Source organism: Hemiscyllium ocellatum, chromosome 3, assembly GCF_020745735.1.
Source record: "Hemiscyllium ocellatum isolate sHemOce1 chromosome 3, sHemOce1.pat.X.cur, whole genome shotgun sequence".
Lineage (NCBI taxonomy): Eukaryota > Metazoa > Chordata > Chondrichthyes > Orectolobiformes > Hemiscylliidae > Hemiscyllium > Hemiscyllium ocellatum.
The window spans coordinates 24,479,063-24,500,179 of record NC_083403.1 but is presented as its reverse complement, the minus strand read 5'-3'; the positions used below and the strand labels follow the sequence as shown (position 1 = coordinate 24,500,179).

Genomic DNA, 21,117 nt, shown 5'->3' with positions numbered 1-21,117 from the left:
GAGCTCACCTGTAGAAGTCGCTCTCTGGGTCACTGTGCCTCAATTGGAAAGGCAGCTTTGGGCTTTTGCTATCCAGCGGCAGTAGCTCATCTGGGATGGGCGGTGAGTCAGGTGCAGGCGGCAGGGCCTCAGCCTCCTCGGCCTTCACGCCCTCCAGCTGTGGCTGGCCCTGTGCCTGTGCTGCAGCAACAAGACTCCGTAGCCGGCGGTTATACTGCAGTAGCTGGATGGTGTGGACGGTCAGGCCGCAGGGCTCAGACGGCACGTCTAGCATGGTCGTCGGCCGGGGACGATCAGCTGACGGTTGGTGCAACGGAGGGTCTTGAATTTCCACCGTCCGGAACTCCCGCTGCAACAGATCAAATGAGCTCCGACTGGGCTGAGCAGAGGACACGGGAATCTCACCCCAGTACTTCATCATTTTCACCTCACCTTTACTGCTGATCAAACAAAAATTTGTATGGGGAAAGCCCAAGAAACTTGCGAATTAACATAAAGAGGAGTCAAAACTGCAGTGTACTGGGTTAGCTACAGATTTGCTTTGGACATGTGCCCGTTATGAATTTCTAGGTTCAGTGACACTCAATTAACTGATGTGTTTTTCGTAGAAGCATAAAAAGCAGAAGTAAAGGCTCATTCTTCTGTACTGTCAGCTGCCTCAGGCCCCTTCAAACTGGCTGCAACATCTCAAGTGAAATCTGTCAAGATGCAAAAGAGACATGGTTATTTTAAGACTCTCACATTGCCAGTGGATTGGGTTTAGTAAATACAACAGCAGAGCCCGAAAACATAAACACGGAAATGCACTTCCTGGTGTGCATCTTGTTATGGAGCCTCAGAGACCACCTTCAAATAATGATAACCGCTTTGGAAACTATGCAAATACTGACAACATTTCTAGAGAGCCTCTAAAAATGCCAAGATGCTCTCAGGGATCCACTGAAAATGCAGGCTCACCTCTGAATCATCTGTGAAAATGACATGCTCCCAGGGACACCACTACCTGCAACATTCCTGCAATTCTGGCAATGGTAGTGATGACTTGTGCTCCAGAAATTGCCATGCCCAAAGGCAAATTGTTCAGTACAGCTACAACACTGGCATCTTAGGTAAGGGCAATCTAGCTTCTGGCCTCATCCCAACCTCAAATCAGTCGATTAGAAGGTTAGAAGGGAGACGTTTGCTGCTGAGTGCATAATGTTCAAAATTGCACAGATACTGAATATGACACAAGCAGTTCATGTTCAATTGCAGCAAAACCTGGATAGTATCCAGGCCTGGGTTGCAAGTGGCAACTGCCATTCAGACCACACAAATTGCAGGAAATAACAATCTCCAAAAAGAGAATCTAACCATCACCCCTTGAAATTCAATAACATTATCATCACGGAATCGCCCACTTTAAACTTCCTGAAGGTTACTATTGACTAGAAACGGAATTGAACTAGCTGCTTAAGTACTGTAGCTACAACAGGAGCTCAGAGGTTAGGAATGATGGACTGAGTATCTCACCATCTGTTTCTGCAAAGTCTGTCCATCATCTACAGAGCACAGATTAGGAGTGTGATGGAATCCTCCCCACTTACCTTGATAAGAAGAGCAGCTCCAATATTAGTCAATAAGTTTGGCACTAATCATGACAAAGCAGCTTGCTTGATTGGCACAACCTACAACATTCACTCTCTGTACCATTGATTCAGTGGTAGTAGCGTGTTCCATCAACAAAATGCACTGCAGAAAACTCTTTAGACAGCACTTTCTCAAGGGATGTGCAATAAACGTTGGACTATATCCTCAGTACCAACTTAAAAAAATACCATGATACTCTGATATTCCCTGCAAATACCAAGAAACAACCAAGAGCCCTTGTAAAATCCAACACACACTCAAGGTCTTCTCTTAACCTTAAAAATACTTCCAGGGACCAACTATAAAGACCAACACAGACCCTATGAAAACACTGCCCTTCTCCAGGGAACACACTACAATTATTGCCATGTTTCACCATTTGCCCATCCCAACTTCAGAAAAAAAATAGCCTGGTGTCAAAATAAGTATCAACATAACAATCTGGATTTTGCTTGTGACTGAACAGATACTGAATCAGTCCATATTGCAGCAAAACCTGGATAGGATCCAGGAAAACAATGTAAAATACACAGCTCAAAAGAAACTCCTGATAGACCCCGACAATGTCTGAAGACCCCAACATGAAAGCTACATTTTTAAATGAAACTCAGGGATCAATATTCCAGTCAGCAGATAATGCTGATCTCATCTTGACAGAATGAAGATGTAGCTTCCCTTTCAATAATGTAAAGAATTCTGATTAACTCTGAAAAGAAATCAATTTCCTTTCATATTTGTGTGGAATATTGCTATTTCAATCATCAATGGCCTCATCAAGAGAGCTGGTTAGCGAGAGTGGCAGAAAATGATAGAAGCAAGGGGCTGAGTTAGCCTGAAGTATCGCATTATTGAAGTTCTCTTATCTCCATCCTGCCCTCAGATTCAGTCACATCTCTAAGTTTGCTTTGTTGACAATTTGGGCAAGGAATTCCACTCATTCGAGCCCTGTTTTTGGCAGTGTGTGCCCCAAGAGCTGCACAAAGGCATTAGTTGTACATGCACCTGCACAGCAAATCACCCCAGACACCATGTTGGAGTAGGTACCGGTGATTACGCTTTCGATATAGACAGGACAGAAGATCGTGTCACCAGTGGGCAATGCCAATTTGATCCCTGGTGTGCAGTCAACAGATCTGGCATTGCCCACTCTTAACCACACACATTCAACAGGAGAACTAAGAACAAGCAAGAGTAGTGGACAATTCAGCCCTCGCGCCCGGTCCACCATTTGCTAGGATCATGGCTGCTCTCATCTCTGCCTCAACTCCACTCTCCTGCCTGCACTCCATAACCCTCCAACCCATTACTAATTAAAAATCGGTCTATTTCCTCCTTAAATTTACTCAATGTCCTAACATCCATCACACTCTGGGGTAGCGAACTTCACAGATTCACCCTAGTTCAGAAGATGGGTCACCGGACGTGAAATGTTATCTTTGTTTTTTTTCGCCATAGATGCTGCTAGACCTGCTGAGTTGCTCCAGTAATTTCTGTTTTGTTCCACAGATTCACTATCCTTGAAGAGAAGTAATTTATCTTCATCTTGGTTTTAAAATCTGGCACTTGATTCTAAAGCTTTGACCTCTCGTGTTTGATTGCCTCACACGTGGAAACATCCTTTACACACTGACATCTTCTGTCCCCATCCACATTGTAGAATTGTACTAAAAGCCAGAAGAGAAGCAAAGATTTTGTGCTTTCTATAGTTGTTGAAAAGGGTTTTCAAATGTTTACGAGTGATATGGCAAGTTCTTTTGGACTTTTTGACGACTGCAAGGTTTCTGTATTTATATATATATATTTTTAATTTACCCTGGAATGTGGGCATCGCTGGCTAGCCAGAATGTATTGCTTGTCCCTTGTGGCCCTTGAGAAGGTGGTGGTATAGGTTGAACCACAATGCCCTTTGGGAGGGAATTCAACAATTTTGACCCAAAGACAGTAAAGGAATGTTTCTATGTTTGGATGAGTAGCTAGAAGGTTGTGTTCCCATATATTTGCTGCCTGTGTCATTCTAGATGGAAATGTCGTAGGATTGAAAGGTGCCCTCTAAGGATCTTTGGTGAATTTCTGCACTGAACCTTGTAGTAGTACACACTCCTGCTACGGAGCATTGGTTGGTGGAGGGAGTGGATGTTCGTAGATGTGGTGTTAATTCAGCAGGCTGCTTTGTTCTGGACAGTGTCAAGCTTCTTCAGTGCTGTCGGAGCTGCACCCATCCAGATAAATGGGAGCACTCTGTCATAGCCCTGACTTGTGCCTTGTAGATGATGGATAGGTATTGGATTGTCAGGAGGTGAGAATTACTTATCACAGTGGTCCAAGTCTTTGACCTATCTTGTAATGACAGTATTAAATGGCAAGTCCACGTGAGTTTGTGGTCAACAGTAATCCAAGGATGTTGACAGTGGGGTATTAGGTTATGATAATACCATTGAATGTCAAGAGGCAGTGATTCGAGTTTTAGAGATGGGTCTTTGCCTGACATTGTGTGTAGTGAATGTTACTTGACACTTGTCAGCCCACCTGTGGATATTGTACAAACCTTGCTGCATTTGAATATGCAGTATCCAAGGAATCACGAATGGTGCTGATTATCCTGCAATCATTGGCGAACCTCCTGAGTTCTGACCTTATCATGGAGAGAAGGTCATTGCTGAAGCTGAAGATGGTTGGGCCTAGGACATTACCCTGAGGATCTCCTGCAGGGATGTCCTGAAGCTGAGATGACTAACCTCGAACAACCATAGCCCTTTTCCTATGTACCAGGTATGACTCTGACCAGTTGAGAATTTGACCTCTCTTACACATTGATGCTACATTTGGTTGAGTGTGGTCTTGATGTCGAGGCCGTCACTCTCACTCTCCTGATGAAGGGCTTTTGCCTGAAACATTGATTCTCCTGCTCTTCGGATGCTGCCTGACCTGCTGTGCTTTTCCAGCACCACACTCCCAACTCTCACCTCACCTCTGGAATTCAGCTCTTTTGTCCATATTTGAACCAAGACTATAATGAGGTCAGGACGTGAGTGGCCCTGATGGAAACCAAGCTGGGCATTACTGAGTAGAAGTTGCTTGAACACACTATTGATGATATCTTCCATCACTTTACCGATGATCAACAGTAGACTGATGATGTGGTAGTGGCCAGGTTGGATTTGTCCTGCACTTAGTGCACAGTCACATCTAGGCAATTTTCCACATTGTTGAGTAGATGTTAATTACGTAGGGGTGTGGCAAGTTCTGGAGCACAAGTCTTCAGTACTATTGCCTGAATGTTGTCAGGACTCAGCCTTTCCACTATCCATTGCCTCCAACTGTTTCTTTATGCAAGTTTATACAAGTAAACATAAAACTATTGTCATTACTATTATGGTAAGGAGGAGAGGCAACAATATAGTCGTAACGTCACCGGACTCATAATACAGAACCCCAAGCTAATGTTTTTAGCACTTGGGGCACCCATTTAAGATTGAGATAGAGTCATAGAGATTACAGTATGGAAACAGACCCTTTGGTCCAACTCATCCATGCCGACAAGATATCCCAACCCAATCTAGTTCCACCTGCCAGCACCTGGCCCATATCCCTCCACAAACCCTTCCTATTCATATACCCATCCAGATGCCTTTTAAATGTTGCAATTGTACTAGCCTCCACCACTTCCTCTGGCAGCTAATTCCATACATATACCACCCACTGTGTGAAAAAATTGTCCCTTAGGTCTTGATGAGGAATTTCTTCTCTCAGAGGGTTGAGGGCCTTTGCAACGTCCTTAGGTTACTATTGACCAGAAACTCACGTGGACTTTCCATATAAATAGTCATTACAAGATAGGTCAAACCTATAACCACAATGGTTATAGTTTGATCCATTTCAGTTTCTGATCAATGGCAACTCAGAATGTTGACAGCGAGAGATTGACTGATAATAATGCTATCAAATGTCAAGGGACAATGATTAGGTTGTCTCTTGTTGGACACTGTCATTGCCCAACACTTGTGTGATGAGAATGTCATTTGCTAATTCGCAGCCAAAGCCTGGACCAGGTCTTGCTACATATGGACACAGGCTGTTTCAATATGTGAGTCATGAATGGTACTGAATACTGCAATTAACTTTTCATATTCATTTGTAAGAGGTGGGCATTGCAAGCAGGTCAGCATTTATTGTTCATCCCTAGTTGCCCTTGAAAAGGTGGTGGTGAGCTGCCTTCTTTAACCGCTGCAGTCCATTTGTTATGGGTTGATCCACAATGCCATTAGGGAGAGAATTCCAGGATTTTGACCCAGTGATAGTGAAGTAATGGCAATATATTTCCAAGGTGGAAGTGGGTATCGCAGATGCTGGAGATTAAGAATCAAGATTAGAATGGTGCTGGAAAAACACAGCAGGTCAGGCAGCATCTAAGGAGCAGAAAAAAAATAAATGTTTTGGGCAAAAGCCCTTCATCAGGAATAGGGAGGGCTTTCGCCTAAAACATTGTTTTCTCTGCTCCTCAAATGCTGCCTGACTGCTGTGCTTTTCCAGCACCACTCTAATCTAGACTCTAACGCATTTCCAAGTCAATATGGTGAGTGGTATTGAGGGGAATATGAAGGTGGCGGTGGTATTCCCACATATCTGCTACCCTTGTCCTTCTAGATGAAAGTGGTCGTGGGTTTGGAAGGTGGTGTCAAAGGATCTTTGGTGAATTTCTGTTGTGCCTCCTGTAGATAGTATACACTGCTGCTACGGAGCATCAGTGGTGGAGGGAGTGGATGCTTGTGAATGTTGTGTCAATCAAATGGGCTGTTTTGTCCTAGATGGTGTCAAGCTTCTAGGGTGTTGTTGGAACTGCACTCATCCAGTAAAAAGTGAGGTCTGCAGATGCTGGAGATCAGAGCTGAAAATGTGTTGCTGGTTAAAGCACAGCAGGTTAGGCAGCATCCAAGGAACAGGAAATTCGACGTTTCGGGCCAGAGCCCTTCATCAGGAATGAGGAGAGGATGCCAGGCAGGCTAAGATAAAAGGTAGGGAGGAGGGACTTGGGGGAGAGGCGATGGAGATGTGATAGGTGGAAGGAGGTCAAGGTGAGGGTGATAGGCCGGAGTGGGGTGGGGGCGGAGAGGTCAGGAAGAGGATTGCAGGTTAGGAGGGCGGTGCTGAGTTCAAGGGAATCGACTGAGACAAGGTGGGGGGGAGGGGAAATGAGGAAACTGGAGAAATCCGAGTTCATCCCTTGTGGCTGGAGGGTTCCCAGGCGGAAGATGAGGTGCTCTTCAGGTGTTCCCTGAAGTGTTCTGCAAGTAGGCGGCCTGTCTCCCCAATATAGAGGAGGCCACATCGGGTGCAGCGGATGCCATAGATGATGTGAGTGGAGGTGCAGGTGAATTTGTGGCGGATATGGCCTCTGGGACGCCCGAACCAACCAACCCAATCATCCCGTGGCTCAACATTTTAACTCTCCCTCCCACTCCACCGAAGACATGCAGGTCCTTGGACTCCTCCATCGCCAGAACATAACAACACGATGGTTGGAGGAAGAGCACCTCATCTTCCGCCTGGGAACCCTCCAGCCACAAGGGATGAACTCGGATTTCTCCAGTTTCCTCAATTCCCCTCCCCCCACCTTGTCTCAGTCGATTCCCTTGAACTCAGCACCGCCCTCCTAACCTGCAATCCTCTTCCTGACCTCTCCGCCCCCACCCCACTCCGGCCTATCACCCTCACCTTGACCTCCTTCCACCTATCACATCTCCATCGCCTCTCCCCCAAGTCCCTCCTCCCTACCTTTTATCTTAGCCTGCCTGGCACCCTCTCCTCATTCCTGATGAAGGGCTCTGGCCCGAAACGTCGAATTTCCTGTTCCTTGGATGCTGCCTAACCTGCTGTGCTTTAACCAGCAACACATTTTCAGCACTGCACTCATCCAGGCAAGCAGGGAGTATTCCAGCATAATCCTGATGATTCAGCAAATATCCTCACTTTTGACCTAATGATGGAGGGTAAGCTGTTGAAGTGGTTAGAGATGAATGGGCCTAGGACACTACCCTTAGGAACTATTGGCGATGGTCTGGGATGCGTGATATGCAACAACCATAATGATCTTCCTTTGTACAATGTATAACTTTAATCAACGGAAACCTTTCTTCAGTTTTGCTGGAGTTCTTTGATGTCACACTCAGTCTAATGTTTTGATGTCAAGGGCAGTCACATAGAACATAGAAAAGTACAGCACAGAACAGGCTCTTTGGCCCACAATGTTGTGCCGAGATTTGATCCTAATGTAAAATATAATAACTTAACCTACTCACTCCTCAATTCACTGCTATCCATGTGCATGTCCAGCAGTCGCTTAAATGTCCCGATTGACTCTGCTTCCACCACCACCGCTGGCAATGCATTCCATCATTCACAACTCTCTGCATAAAGAACCTACCTCTGACATCATTTCTTCTTTACCTTTCTCCTAATATCTTAAAACTACAACCCCTCTTACCAGTCAATCCTGCCCTGGGGAAAAGTCTCTGGCTATTGACTCGATCTATTTCTCTCATTACCTTGTATACCTTGATCAGGTCTCTTCTCTTTCTCGTTCTCTCCAGAGAGAAAAGTCCAGGCTTATTCAAACTTCCTTCATAAGCCAAGCCCTCCAGTCCAGACAGCATCTGGTAAACCTTCTTTGCACCCTCTCCAAAGCCTCTATCTTTCCTATAGTATGGTGACCAGAACTGGACATAATATTCCAAATGTGGTCTCATCAGGGACTTGTAGAGCTGTAGCAAAACCTCATGGCTCTTAAACTTGATCCCCCTGTTAATGAAAATCAAAACATCATATGCTTTCTTAACACTTGAGTGTCAACTTTGAGGGATATATGTACTTGCACACCCAGATCCCTCTGTTCCTCCACACTGCCAAGAATCCTGTCTTGAATCCTATATTCAGCGTTCAAATTCAACCTTCCAAAATGCATCACTTCGCATTTATCCAGGTTGAACTCCATCTGCCATTTCTCAGCCCAGCTCTGCATCCTGTCTATGTCACACTGCAGCCTGCAACAACCCTTGATACCATCACTCTCACTTTGTCTCTGGAGTTCAGCGCTCATATTCACATTTGACCTGGTTTGATCCTTTGGCTGATGGTGATGGTAAAGTGGGGAAAACGTCGACCCATGAAATTGCAAACTATAGCAATTTCTGCTGCAGCTGATGACCTTTGGATGCACTGTTTTGAGTTGCTAGATCTGTTTAAAATCTACTCTATTTAAAACAGTGCTAGCACCACAAAATATGATGAAGATGGGACTTAGTGTGTACTAGAACTGGTAAGAATGACCACCAGACAATCTAACACGATATGTCTGCAAAAGCTAGATTGATGAGCACGAGGTCAAGGCCTTTATGTCTTTTTGGTTCCCTCACTACCTATCACATCATCAGTCTAGCAGCTAGGTAATGCAGCTTTATGATCTGCATGGTCAGTCGTAATGCAACCGAGCCACTCAGTGATGAATATTGAAGTCCCCAATTGTGAGTACATTCTGAGTCGTTGTCACTTTCATTGCATCCTCTGACTGATGTCCAACACAGAGTACTCACAGAACAGCTGAGAGGAGGTTGCTAAATGGTGATCAGTAGGAGATTTAGTTGCCCATGTTTAACTTGACACTATGAGGCTTCATGAGACTCAGAGACAGGGTAAATGCTCAGGACACAGAGGGCAGTGTTCTTTCAACTGTTTACCATTGTGCTGCCACTTGCAGAGTGTCTGTCCTGTCAGTGAAACAGAAATACAGAGGGATTGTGATGGTGGTGTTTGGGGCATTATAAAGTACAATTCTGCAAGTATAACGAACTCAGGCCAATGTTTGATCAGTCATGGGCCAGCTCTCCACCAGATGATCGTAAACAGAAATTTGCAGAAAAATTCCAGAGCTGGCAAAGCCATTGCCATTTCCAGTTCCTGTATCAATACCAACAGTTTGTGTGGTTTCATTTCCTTTTATAGGTTTTGTGACAACAGAGCCATAAATTTGACAAACTGATTTGCTGGACTATTTCAAAGAACATTGAAGAGTCAACCACATTTTTATGGATATGAACTCAAACGTAGGCACATAAGGATAGCAGATTTCCTTCCTTATTGGGAATTGGTGGACCAGATGGGTTTTTACAACAATTGACAAAGGTTGCCATCAGACTAGTGTTTAAATCCAGTTTCACTAATTTAATTCAAATACAGCCAGCTGCTATGTTGGCATTTGAACCTAGGTCCCCAGAGCATTTATTTGGCCCTCTGGATTTGTTTTCTAGTGACATTAACACTACGTCATCATTTTCTTTGATCAGCACACTGATGAGTACGCTTTTTGCAGTAGAACTGGTGTGCAACTTCTCTGGTGAGCCAGCAGCAGTACTCTCTTATTCTGCAATATTCCCTTCTCTTGTCATTGACACACAGTGGGAGGCAGTACAGCCAAATGAAATAGAGAAGGCATCAATCCTTAATGCCCTTAGTACCATATTTGAGTGTCTCCCTGAATTGTTGCATGGAAATAAAGCAAATACAACAGGTGTTAGAAACCTAAAATAAAAACCGGAAGCACTGGAAATGCTCAGCAGTTAAAAACTGCAAGTTCATCAATGCCCTGAAGTCTACTTCTCAACATAGACTTTGCCTGAATTGCTGAGTATTTCCAATATTTTAAATTATTAAAAATTTGTATGGATATAACATTTAGCTCAACAGCAGCAAAGGCCAAGGGATTTCTTTGATCAGTGCCTATCCACTGCACCCAAAATCAATACTCTCTAGAAGAGTGGTGTCCCTGCAGTATTGTTGATATACAACGTTCACTGCAGTAACTCACCAAAATTAGTTGCAGGACTGCCCTCCCATGCAACCTCTATCCCTTAAAAAAAAGAGAAGTAGTGCCATGATTTAGAGGCGCAGCACGATTCCTTCATCAATGCAGGGAAAGAATTTCGAAATTCCTGCTGAACACAATGATGAGCTCTCATCTTACCAAAGGGACGATCAAGATTCAACCAAGAGCACCATCACTGTGTTCTCAGGGAGACTTAACGATGAGCAATAAATGCCAGCTCTGCCACCACAACCCTGCCCAAATACATGGAACAGATAAAGAGGGACACAAACATGCATTCACGAGGCCTATCTTTGTGAATGCACATTTCAGAGCAAGAAAAGCCTGACCAAAACCCAGCAAGCCCTGCTGCCCAGGTGTATCCCTTCTCAACTGAATTTTCAAAGTTTGTTTAAAGACCAGAAACAGCAAATTTCGAGCTCTTTTACTCCCTGTGGTTTGGAGTTTGAAAAGGCCTCCAACAGAGATGATAATTAATAAGAGTTTATTTAATTCAACACCCAGCTTCCCTGAAGAAGGTAATTTCCTGAGCCATCCTGCTATATGACTGAAGTGTTAACGGATTCACAATACAGCGACTTGATAAGGTGCATTAAATACAGGGGCCAGAGCCAATTACAGAATTAGAAAATACACACAACCTGGACTATTGTGACTGTGCTGGGATTTTAAAAGCTATTTGATTATTCTTACACTCACTTTTCTCTCCCCATAAGCCTACAATGCTTTTCCCCCCGAATGTATTTATCCGATCTTCTTTTTGATCTCAGATCATAGTGACATACTTGGTAAGGAAATTTCTCACTCCCCTCTGCTGCTTTGTCTTCTGGTTACTAATCCTCCTGCCCTTGGAAACAGCAGTAAGTTATCCATGAACTGGTCAGATGGTAAATGGAATTCAATTTAGAAGTGGCAGATAATGTACTTGTGGAAGACAAACAAGGTAAAGGGTGACAAAATAAATGGTGTGATTCCGATAAATTGTAAATGGACATAAGGATCTTGGAGCATATGTCCATACATCTCAAAAGTGAGTAGGACTGGTAGTTAAGGTGGTTAAGAAGGCATATAATAAACTTTCCTTTATTAGCCAAGACAGATAATGAAACAGGATGGTTACACGAGAATTATCAAAAACTCATTAGGTAACAGCCAAAGAATGGCACATAGTTCTGACTCTTTCGTTATATGAAGGAAATGATTGCATTGGAGAGGTATATAAAAATGATTACGCAGCCTAGACAGTGTGGATCGGAAGGACATATTTTCTTTAGCAGAGAGGTCAAAATCAGAGGATTTAAAAGTAATTAGTACAGGACAATAGAGATTTTCTTTGTTCACCCAGAGGACTGTACAGACCTTGATATCACAGCCTGAAAGAGGCACATTTTCTCATTAAGAACACTTGTCACATTTAAAAAGCGTCTGTTCCAGATGCAAAGTGACTGGTCAAACAATTGCTCATTGACTGTTCCAATGTCATGACATCGCATAAACATCACCGCTCCCTTCCTCCACCCCACCACCCTCCAAAAAACAGCAAACTAAGATTCTCACATGCAGTTCTTCAATCCTGGGTTAAAAAAACATTAAGAGAAGAACAGAGAGCGTGACAGCCAGGAGATGTTCACTGAAACTCAACTTTATTGAGACTGCAATAGCCTCTGCTTAAAGCAGAATCTCAAAACCCAGAAGTCCTGATTGTAGACCCTTGGCCACACCCAGTTATGCTATTACAAAAAAACGCAAGGCCTCACATACGGTTTACTCTTGCGGTTCAGGCAGACTGCTGGGCACCTCTGCCTCACAACCGCTCTTCAAAAAGAACGGAGATAAAATAACTTCTAAAGGTCAGAGCATCATCACACTATTGTACACAATTTCATCTGCAGAAAACATCCTAAGAGATTCTGTGATGATACCTACAGGACTCACAAAGACCAATGCTTGAAGGCATTTACAGTCCTCACACATCAGCTGACCAACAAAGAAATGTCTTTCATGCCTCTTGTGACTGAACCAATGCAAATAGCAAGAGGAGCTTGAGAGGAACTTTCACCATTGCAGCTTCGGGCATCTGAACAAGTGACTGCAGAGGGAACTGGAAAAAATATTAAGGGATACAAATGGTGACCTGCTGAAAGCTCAGCCCCTAAATTGCACAGTGTTGACAAGGGTGTGTTGCAACTGGAACTTAAGATAAGAAATACAGTGTGAATAAGAGCAGAAGATGCATGGAGCCTGGCCCCACAGTTCAATATGAACCTGACTGATTTTGAGGTTCAATTCCACTTTTCCGCCAGCTACCCATGTACCTTGAACTCCTGAGAGAGCAAACCTCTGTGTATCTGAGTCTTAAATACATGTAAGGGTGAACTCTAGTATGAGTAGAGAATTCCAAAACTATAAAAACCCTTTAGGTGAATTAATTTCTGCCATCTCAGACTTAAACGATTACACTCTTACCCTGAGAACATGCACCCGACTTCTGGATTCCCCAATTGTGGGTATCAACCTCAGTATCTAACCTGTTAAGCCTCTTCAGAAGTTTGATGTTTCAATGAAATTAAAATTAGACCCAGAGAAGAAAGACCCACATTACTCAGCTTATCATAATTCAACTCACTTACCCAAGGAAACAATCTGATGAACCGTGATTGTATTGCATCTAATGCAAGGATAATCTTCCTTAAATACGGAAATTTAACCTGCACAATATATCCTTGGTGTGGTCTCACAAAATGTCACACAATTGGAGCAAGACTTCTTTATTTCTTTAATCCAATCCCTTTGCAATTGAGGTCAATTTCCTAATTACTTTCTGTGGTCCTTTGACAAGATTAGATTAGATTACTTTCAGTGTGGAAACAGCCCTTCGGCCCAACAAGTCCACACCGACCTGCCGAAGCACAACCTAGACCCATAAGTATGCTGAATCCCTCTGACCATCATCATTTACAAGTTCCACACCTTTCAAATATATTCTTCCTTTCTATTCTTACAGGTGATGGGAATAACCTCACACTTTGCCACCGTGTTTTGGCATCTGCTACTCACAGATGTCTTTATTTCTTGGCATCCTTGTTGTTTCCTCTTCATAGTTTACATTCTCATCTAGATTTATATCATAACAAACTTAGATGCATTGCTCCCTGTCTTTCATCAAAACCATTACAACAGACTGTAAATAGCTAAGGCCACAGAGTATTCCTTAAGACTCGAGAGTGTGGTGCTGGAAAAGCACAGCAGGTCAGACAGCATTCAAGAAACAGAATCTTCATCAGGACCTTCCTACATTTGTCCAGCACCACACTCTCAACACTAATCTCCAATATCTGCATTCCTCATTTTTGCCTATTCCTTAAGAATGTCTATTGCAGCATCTCATTTAAATCATAGCCTGTCCAGCATCAATTATAATCCACAACTTTTTTGCATCTCTTGTTTGGAGAACATAGCATTGTATTCTGTAGAACCATATACTGCCCTTGGCCCCATGATTAAGAACCTGCACTTTGACAGTCTATCTGGATTGTTTAAATTTATTACATATTAAAGATCTTCCTTGTTTGGACCTTTTGTTTGAAAAAAGGAACCCATTTTTCAAGTTTTTAATCATCCTGGTCCATTCTGGTGAAACTGAAGCAGAAAGTACTAGAAATTCTCTTACCTGCTGTTCTTTTTCATGTTCTCTCCAATATCCTTAACACCACTGACCATTTTGCCATCTTCCAACATCTTTCCTTCCATGTTAGGAGACATTTGGACTAAAGTTTCACAGATGGCAGTGGGTTCTGGGTAAAATGTCCATTTAAATCTTAGAACAGTTGATTTTTGTGAACCAAATTATTATGGAATTCAGGTCAAAGACAGGTATCTTGAGTTGTATCAAAGATCAGTAAAGATGTTACTGGCTCCAGAGACAAACGGCTATCTGGTTCTGATCTTCTAGTGTTTTATCTCCCCACGTTTGTCAGAAAATTCCACATCTACAGGTCTCTACTCGTTATTTATCACCAATTGACAAGCCAATGCTTTCCCTGAGAGTAAGATTGTCAAAATCAAAGGCACCCTCTTTCAGCTCCCTCAAAAATGTCTGTACGTCAGTTTTTAATTCACTTCCTGCTTGCCACATATATAGCTTGCCCAGTTTCAATCAATCATTCCACTGAGAGAGAAAAATTCTAAGGGGTGCACTTACCATCTGTGATTTAAAGATTAATATTAAAACTTCAAAAAGAGCATATATTTGGGCAAAGATACAAGCAGATCAGAAAACTAGACAGAATATAAAAAACAGCAAGAGATTCACAAAAGGATTAATAAGGAGGCAAAATTAGACAAGAGAAAATGAGCTAGAAATACTAAAACAGGTAGCAAAAGTTTTTAATAGATATTCAAAAAGGAAAGTTAATCTGCCAGATCAATAATGGAAAATAAGAAGATGACAAATGAACTGAACTGATATTTTGCAACAATCTTAATAGAGGACATAAAAAATATCATGAAAATAGCTGCAAATCAGGAAACAGAAGCAATATAGGAACTATAGGAAATACAATCAACAGGGAAGCAATATACAGCAAATTGTTGAAGTTACAGATTGACAAGTTACAGGTTCTGATGAACTTCAACCTAGTCTTAAAAGGAGTGGCTCGTGAGATAGTTGATACTTTGGTTTTATTTTTCCAAAACTCCCTTGATTTAGGGAAGTTTCCATTAGATTAGAAAATAACTAAATATAATATATTCTAAATGTGAGAAAGGAATCAGGAAACTACATGCTGGTTTACTTAATATTTTTCACAGGAAGGCTTGAGAAGCTATTATGGTTGTTATTTCAGGGTACTTTTAAAATAAAATCAACATAATCAGGCAGATTCAACATGGTTGCGTGAAAGAAAAATCAACTTAGCAAACTTAGAGTTTTTTGAAGAGGCTGGAGGTAAAAGAGAATTGATGACTGTTCTGTATTTGGATTTCCAGAAGGCATTTGGTAAGATAGAATACAGAACAGCACAGGAACAAGCCCTTCAGGCCATGAAGTTGTGCCAAACATGACGCCAAATTAAACTATTCCCTTCTGCCTGCCCTTGGTCCATTTCTCTCCATTCCTTGCAAATTCATGTGCTTATCTAACCGTCTCTTAAACTGGCACATCCCTGGCAGTGCATTCCAGACTCCTATCATTCTCTGTGTGAAAAAAAAATGCCATTCACATCTCCTTTGAACTTTTCACCTTCACCTTAAATGTATGCCCTTTTGTACTAGACCTTTTCAACTCTGAGAAAAAGATTCTGACCTCTGAAAGCCACTCCCTGATCACCCCCACTGCTTTCACAAAACAAAGAACTTTGGATGGTGCAAATTTGAAATATAAAAACAGAATGTTGTAGAGAAACTCAGCAGCATGTGACCTATCAAGTTTCCCCTCTGCTTCCACCGATCCAGAAAAACAACCCATGTTTTTCTAGCCTCTCCTTATAGGTCATACTTTCTAATCCAGACAACATCCTAGCATCATTCTGCACCCTCTCTAAAGCCCCCACACCCTTCCTGTAATGTGGCAAATAGAACTGAAAAGAATACTTTTAAGTGTGGCCTAACCAAATTCTTACAAGACACCACATCAGAAAGTGCTCATGGTGTAGGGGATAATATATTGGCATGACTCATGAGACATATTATCTATCATATGTTTTGTTTTCAAGGTTTTTTTCCTCCCCTATCTTGGTAGGATCACTTTATCACTGTTGTGGAACCTCAATTCCCTGTTTCATCACTCAAGAGAAAACTTTTCTAGTGTCAGTCTAGATCCTCCAGTTCCACAAAGTTTTGAATGTCACAGTCACTTTCACAATATCTTGCATATTTTCCTAGTTCTTACAGAAATCTAAGTAATCAACCTCAAGAGTCTTTGTTCTGACCTTCAAAACCATGTGCAACATTTCTATAGTTACAACTCCTAAGATACACATGCTCACATACACATTCCCTCAAGCACCAGCTGTCCCTCTTAATTTCAACTCTAACCAGCGTCAGCAGAAGGCCATTGACTGACTCCCAGTAACCTTCTGAAACGGACTCCCTGATCATCCTCCCTAGTTCCACAAAAAAGAACTTTGGCTGCCGGATTTCCAAAGCATAAAAAGAAAACAGAAAAAAGGTTGGAGAAACGCAAGAGTTGAGAGAGAAAAAGTTAACATTTCGAGTCCAGTGCCCAGTCTCTGATGGAAGGTATCTCCTGGATGCTGTGGAGTGAATGACTCCTGTAAGTGCCTGGGAGTGTTTAATTTGGGTGGGTGGGGAGAAGGTATCCAAAAGAAAAGAAAAGGAAAGGAAATCCTCCTAGATATGTGATGAGGGCCTTATTTTCTTGGTGCTGTGGAATGAATGACTCCCAGAAGTGGCCCAGAGTAGTGAAGGGGGCGGGGGAGGGAGTAGGTAGAAGAAAGAGTTCAGACAATCTAACCATGAGATTAAGGGTGATATCTCCTGTGCTCTGACCTGGTATTTGTGTCCTTTGCTGATGTATTCCTCGAATTGGTTACAGAATCAGACTTGATGGAAGCTGGACACAAATCCTGGAGTTGTTTAATCTCACAGTAACATTATAAGGAGTTAGAGTCAGCTCTACCTTCTCCCTGCTCCTTAGAGACGGTCCCACACTGATTCTCTTCCCCCGGAACTTCACTCCCGACTCTACCGCTCGACCGAAATTACATATTCTTTAAATACGTCTTAAACCTTATTCACATTGAAATGATCCCCCCATCCCTCCCGGGGGCATTATAAATCGCGCCGGGTTAAAATCCGGGTTTTATTTCCGGGTTACTTTTCGCTCCTGCCCCGCACCGACGATTACAAAGTCCCCATGAATGTGAAATATGATGGATCGGGAATGAAGTGGAGAGTTGGAGCGAGTTCCGCTCGCTGCGGAGGGAAGGCCCTTTACGCCGATGTTTTGTTTTTTTTTAGAAAAATCTCTCGGGCCGGAACCAATGTTCTGGAGACAACCGGAAGAGGTCGGGGGAGGGATGTTGCTATGGCGGAGGCCCCAGGGATGGAGGAGCCGGTAGCGGCAGCAGCAGCAGCAGGAGGTAAACATTCATCACGTTGTTTTATTTTTAATTCACTCACAAGAGGTGGACGTGGCTGGCTAGCCCAAGGTGTATTACCTGTTCCTAATAATTCTGAAGGTGAAGGTGGTAAGTTGTCTTCCAGAACTACTGCAGTCCATGTGATGTAGGTAGACCCACAATTTCTTTTTTAAGGGAGGGTTTCAACCCATCACACTCCCCGCCTATGCCTTGTATTTGGAACAAGATTCTGCAAAACCCACTGGAAGGGTAGGGCAGCCTAGTATCAGTGTCCTCTTTCAGGACAATATTAAGGCACTGGCTGCATTCAACGCCTAAAGAGCTGAGGATGCTGTAAATCAGCGATAGGAGTAGAAATTGCTGGAAAAGCTCAGCAGGCCAGGCAGCATCTGTGGAGAGAAATCAGAGTTAATGTTTAAGGTCAAGTGAGTGACCCTTCTTCAGAACGGTTTTGAGAAAGGGTCACTCTACCTGAAACATTAACTCTGACTTCTCACCAGGGTTGCTGCCAGACCTGATAAATTTTTCCAGCCATTTATGTTGTTCGTCACTGGTTGGAGTCAGTTGCATTGGGATATCATGTTGAGTCTGCTTGCCTCTCACAAGATCTCCTGTACAACCTTCATTGTGGCAATACGCTACCATTAGGGCAGAGAAAAGTACTAAACAACAGGGAAAAAAAAATACCATGGATGCTGAAAATCTGAAACACAAACAGAAATTGCTGGAAAGTCTCAGCAGGTCTGTCAGCATCTGGTGAGAGAAACCAAGAGTTAAAATTTCTGATCCAGTGACCCTTCTTCAAGACAGAGGTAAAGCCTCTCTCTGACTTGCCAGAATTTATCGCTAAAGTCCAAATTGTGTAAGTAACCACTTGCAAAGGAGCCAAACTTTTAGTGTCTCGGTCAGTCCCAGATGGAGGTCAGTGCATGTGGCAGAACTTTGAGCATCTCAACCACCTGCTTCAACAAGTACCACCCATACCTTTGTTTCCTGGTTAGTGGATCCAATATTGGACTATATAATAACCTCAGACCTACAACATGGAATGCAAGAAAATAGTCATGAGGGCATGCCTCGGAAGAGAGAGATTAGACAGGTCAGAAGACCATAAGACATAGGAGCAGAAATTAGGCCATTCAGCCCATTGCATCTGCTCTGCCATTCAATCATGGCTGATAAGTTTCTCAAAGCATTCTCCTGCATTTCTCCGTAACCTCTGATCCCCTTTACAATCAAGAACCTATTTATCTCCATCTTGAGTATACTCAACGACGTGGCTTCCACAGCCTTCTGTGGCAGTAAATTCCATACACTCACCATTTTCTGGCTGAAGAAGTTTCTCCCTATCTCTGTCCTAAAAGGTCTTCCCTTTACATGGTTTTGTGCCCTTGGGTCCTAGTCTCTCCTACATCTTTCCAACATCCACTCTTTCCATTCAGTATTCTGTAAGTTTCAATTAGATTATTCACCCACCCCCCACCCCCAAAATTCCATCAAGTTGTGTCATCCAACCTCCTCTGAACATGCACCAGGGCCAGTACATTCTTTGTGAGATTTAGGGCCCAAAACTGCACGCAATACTCCAAAAGTGGCCTGACCCAAGCCTCACAAATACATCCCTACTTGTAGCATCCTTAAACACAGGTGAAATGCCAGAGGACTGGAGAGTTGCTAATGTTGTCCCCCTGTACAAGAAGGATAGTATGGATATTCCAGGTAACTACAGACCAATGAGCATGACATCAATTGTGGGAAAGTTGCTGCAGAAAGTACTGGGGGATAGGATCTATTTATATTTGGAAGAGAATGGACTTATCAGTGATAGGCAACATGGTTTTGTGCAGGGCGATTGTGCCTTACCAACTTAGTAGATGAAGTGACCAAGTTGATAGATGAAGGAAGGGCTGTAGATGTCATATACATGGACTTTAGTAAGGTGTTTGATAAGGTTCCCCATGGTAAACTAGTGGAGAAAGTGAAGTCACATTGTGTGCAGAGTGTTCTAGCTAGGTGGATAAAGATGTGGTTGACCAACAGGAGACAGAGAGTAGTAGTTGAAGGGAGTTTCTCAAATGGAGAAAGGAGATCAGTGGTGTTCTACAGGGATCAGTGCTGGGGCCACTATTGTTTGTGATTTACATAAATGATCCAGAAGAGGGCATTGGTGGTCTGATTAGTAAGTTTACAGTTGACATAAAGATCGGTGGAGTAGCAAAAAGCATAGGAGACTGTCAACGAATACGGGAGAATATAGATAGACTGGGGCATTGGGCGAAGAAATGGCAGATGGATTTCAGTCTAGGCAAATGTGAGGTGATGCCTTTTGGAAGGTCTAATTCCAGAGTGAACTATACTGTAAATGGAGGAGCCTTGGGAAAAGTTGATGAGCAAAATGATCTAGGAGTTCAGGTCCATTGTACCCTGAAGGTCGCTGCACAGGTGGATAGAGTGGTCAAGAAGGCATATAGTATGCTTGCCTTCATCGGACGGGGTATTGAGTACAAGAGCTGGCAGGTCATTTTAAAAGTGTACAAGGCTTTGGTTCAGCCGTATTTAGAATACTGTGTACGGTTCTGCTCACCACATTCTCCAAAGCATCCACATCTTTTTGGCAGGGTGCAGAGAAGGTTTATGAGGATGTTGCCTGATATTGAAGGTGCTGGCTATGAAGAGAGGTTGAGTAGGTCAGGATTGTTTTCATTAGAAAAAAGGAAATTGATGGGGAACCTGATTGAGGTCTACAAAATCATGAAGGGTATAAACAGGGTGGATAGAGATAAGCATTTTCGTGAGGGTTTTCATAGCAAGAGGTCATGCTTTCAAGGTGAGAGGAGAAAGGTGTAAGGGGGATACCTGCAGAAAGTACTTTACACAGAGGGTGGTAGGTGCCTGGAACAGAGGTGGTAGAGGCAGGCACGGTAGATTCACTTAAGGTGCATCTGGATAGATGCATGAGTAGGTGGGGAGCAGAAGGATTTTAGGAATTGGGCAAAAGGTTTAGACAGTGGATTTGGATCGGTACAGACTTGGAAGGCCGAAAGGCCTGTTCCTGGGCTGTAAATTTTCTTTGTTCTTTGTTGCCACATTGTACTCCATCTGCCACTCCTTTGCCCACTCTCCTAACCTGTCTGAATCCTTCCAACTCAATGCTACCTGTTCGTCTACCTATCTTTGTATCATCTGCAAGTTTAGCCATGATGCCCTCAGTTCTTTCATCTAGATCGTTAATGTATAAACAAAACATTGTTGACCCAAAACCCAGCCTTGCAGAACATCACTAATCACTGGCTACCATCCTGAGAAGGACCCTTTTATCCCATTTCTCTGCTTTCTGTCAGATAGCCAAGGTTCTATGCATGCTTGCACCTTGCCTCCAACGCCATGGGCTCTTATCTTTCTTAGTGGCCTCCTGTGTGGCACCTTGTCAAAGCTTCTTGAAGTCCAGATAGATAATATCCGTTGGTTCTCATTGGTCTAATTTGCTCATTACTTTCTCAAAGAATTCCTGCA

General features: G+C 43.0%; 2 protein-coding genes across 4 annotated transcripts in view; one reads left to right on the top strand and one right to left on the bottom strand.

Moving 5' to 3' along the window:
* The window catches only part of supt7l (SPT7 like, STAGA complex subunit gamma), a 37,800-nt gene extending 20,344 nt beyond the window's left edge, over positions 1-17,456 (bottom strand). The window contains exons 1-3 of one of the 3 annotated variants that reach the window (XM_060849132.1): positions 17,012-17,456; positions 14,175-14,298; positions 9-698 (exon numbers count right to left, since the gene is read on the bottom strand). In XM_060849132.1, coding sequence (XP_060705115.1) covers positions 9-421 — 413 coding nt within the window. In that variant the 5' untranslated portion in view covers positions 422-698; positions 14,175-14,298; positions 17,012-17,456. The remainder of the gene's footprint in view (positions 1-8; positions 699-14,174; positions 14,299-17,011) is intronic. The other 2 variants (XM_060849123.1, XM_060849140.1) reach the window with 2 other exon arrangements.
* A 58-nt stretch (positions 17,457-17,514) lies between these two features.
* Positions 17,515-21,117, top strand: part of slc4a1ap (solute carrier family 4 member 1 adaptor protein) — a 149,723-nt gene continuing 146,120 nt past the window's right edge. The window contains exon 1 of the mRNA XM_060849116.1: positions 17,515-17,604. Within this exon, the coding sequence (XP_060705099.1) occupies positions 17,550-17,604 (55 nt within the window). The 5' untranslated portion in view covers positions 17,515-17,549. The remainder of the gene's footprint in view (positions 17,605-21,117) is intronic.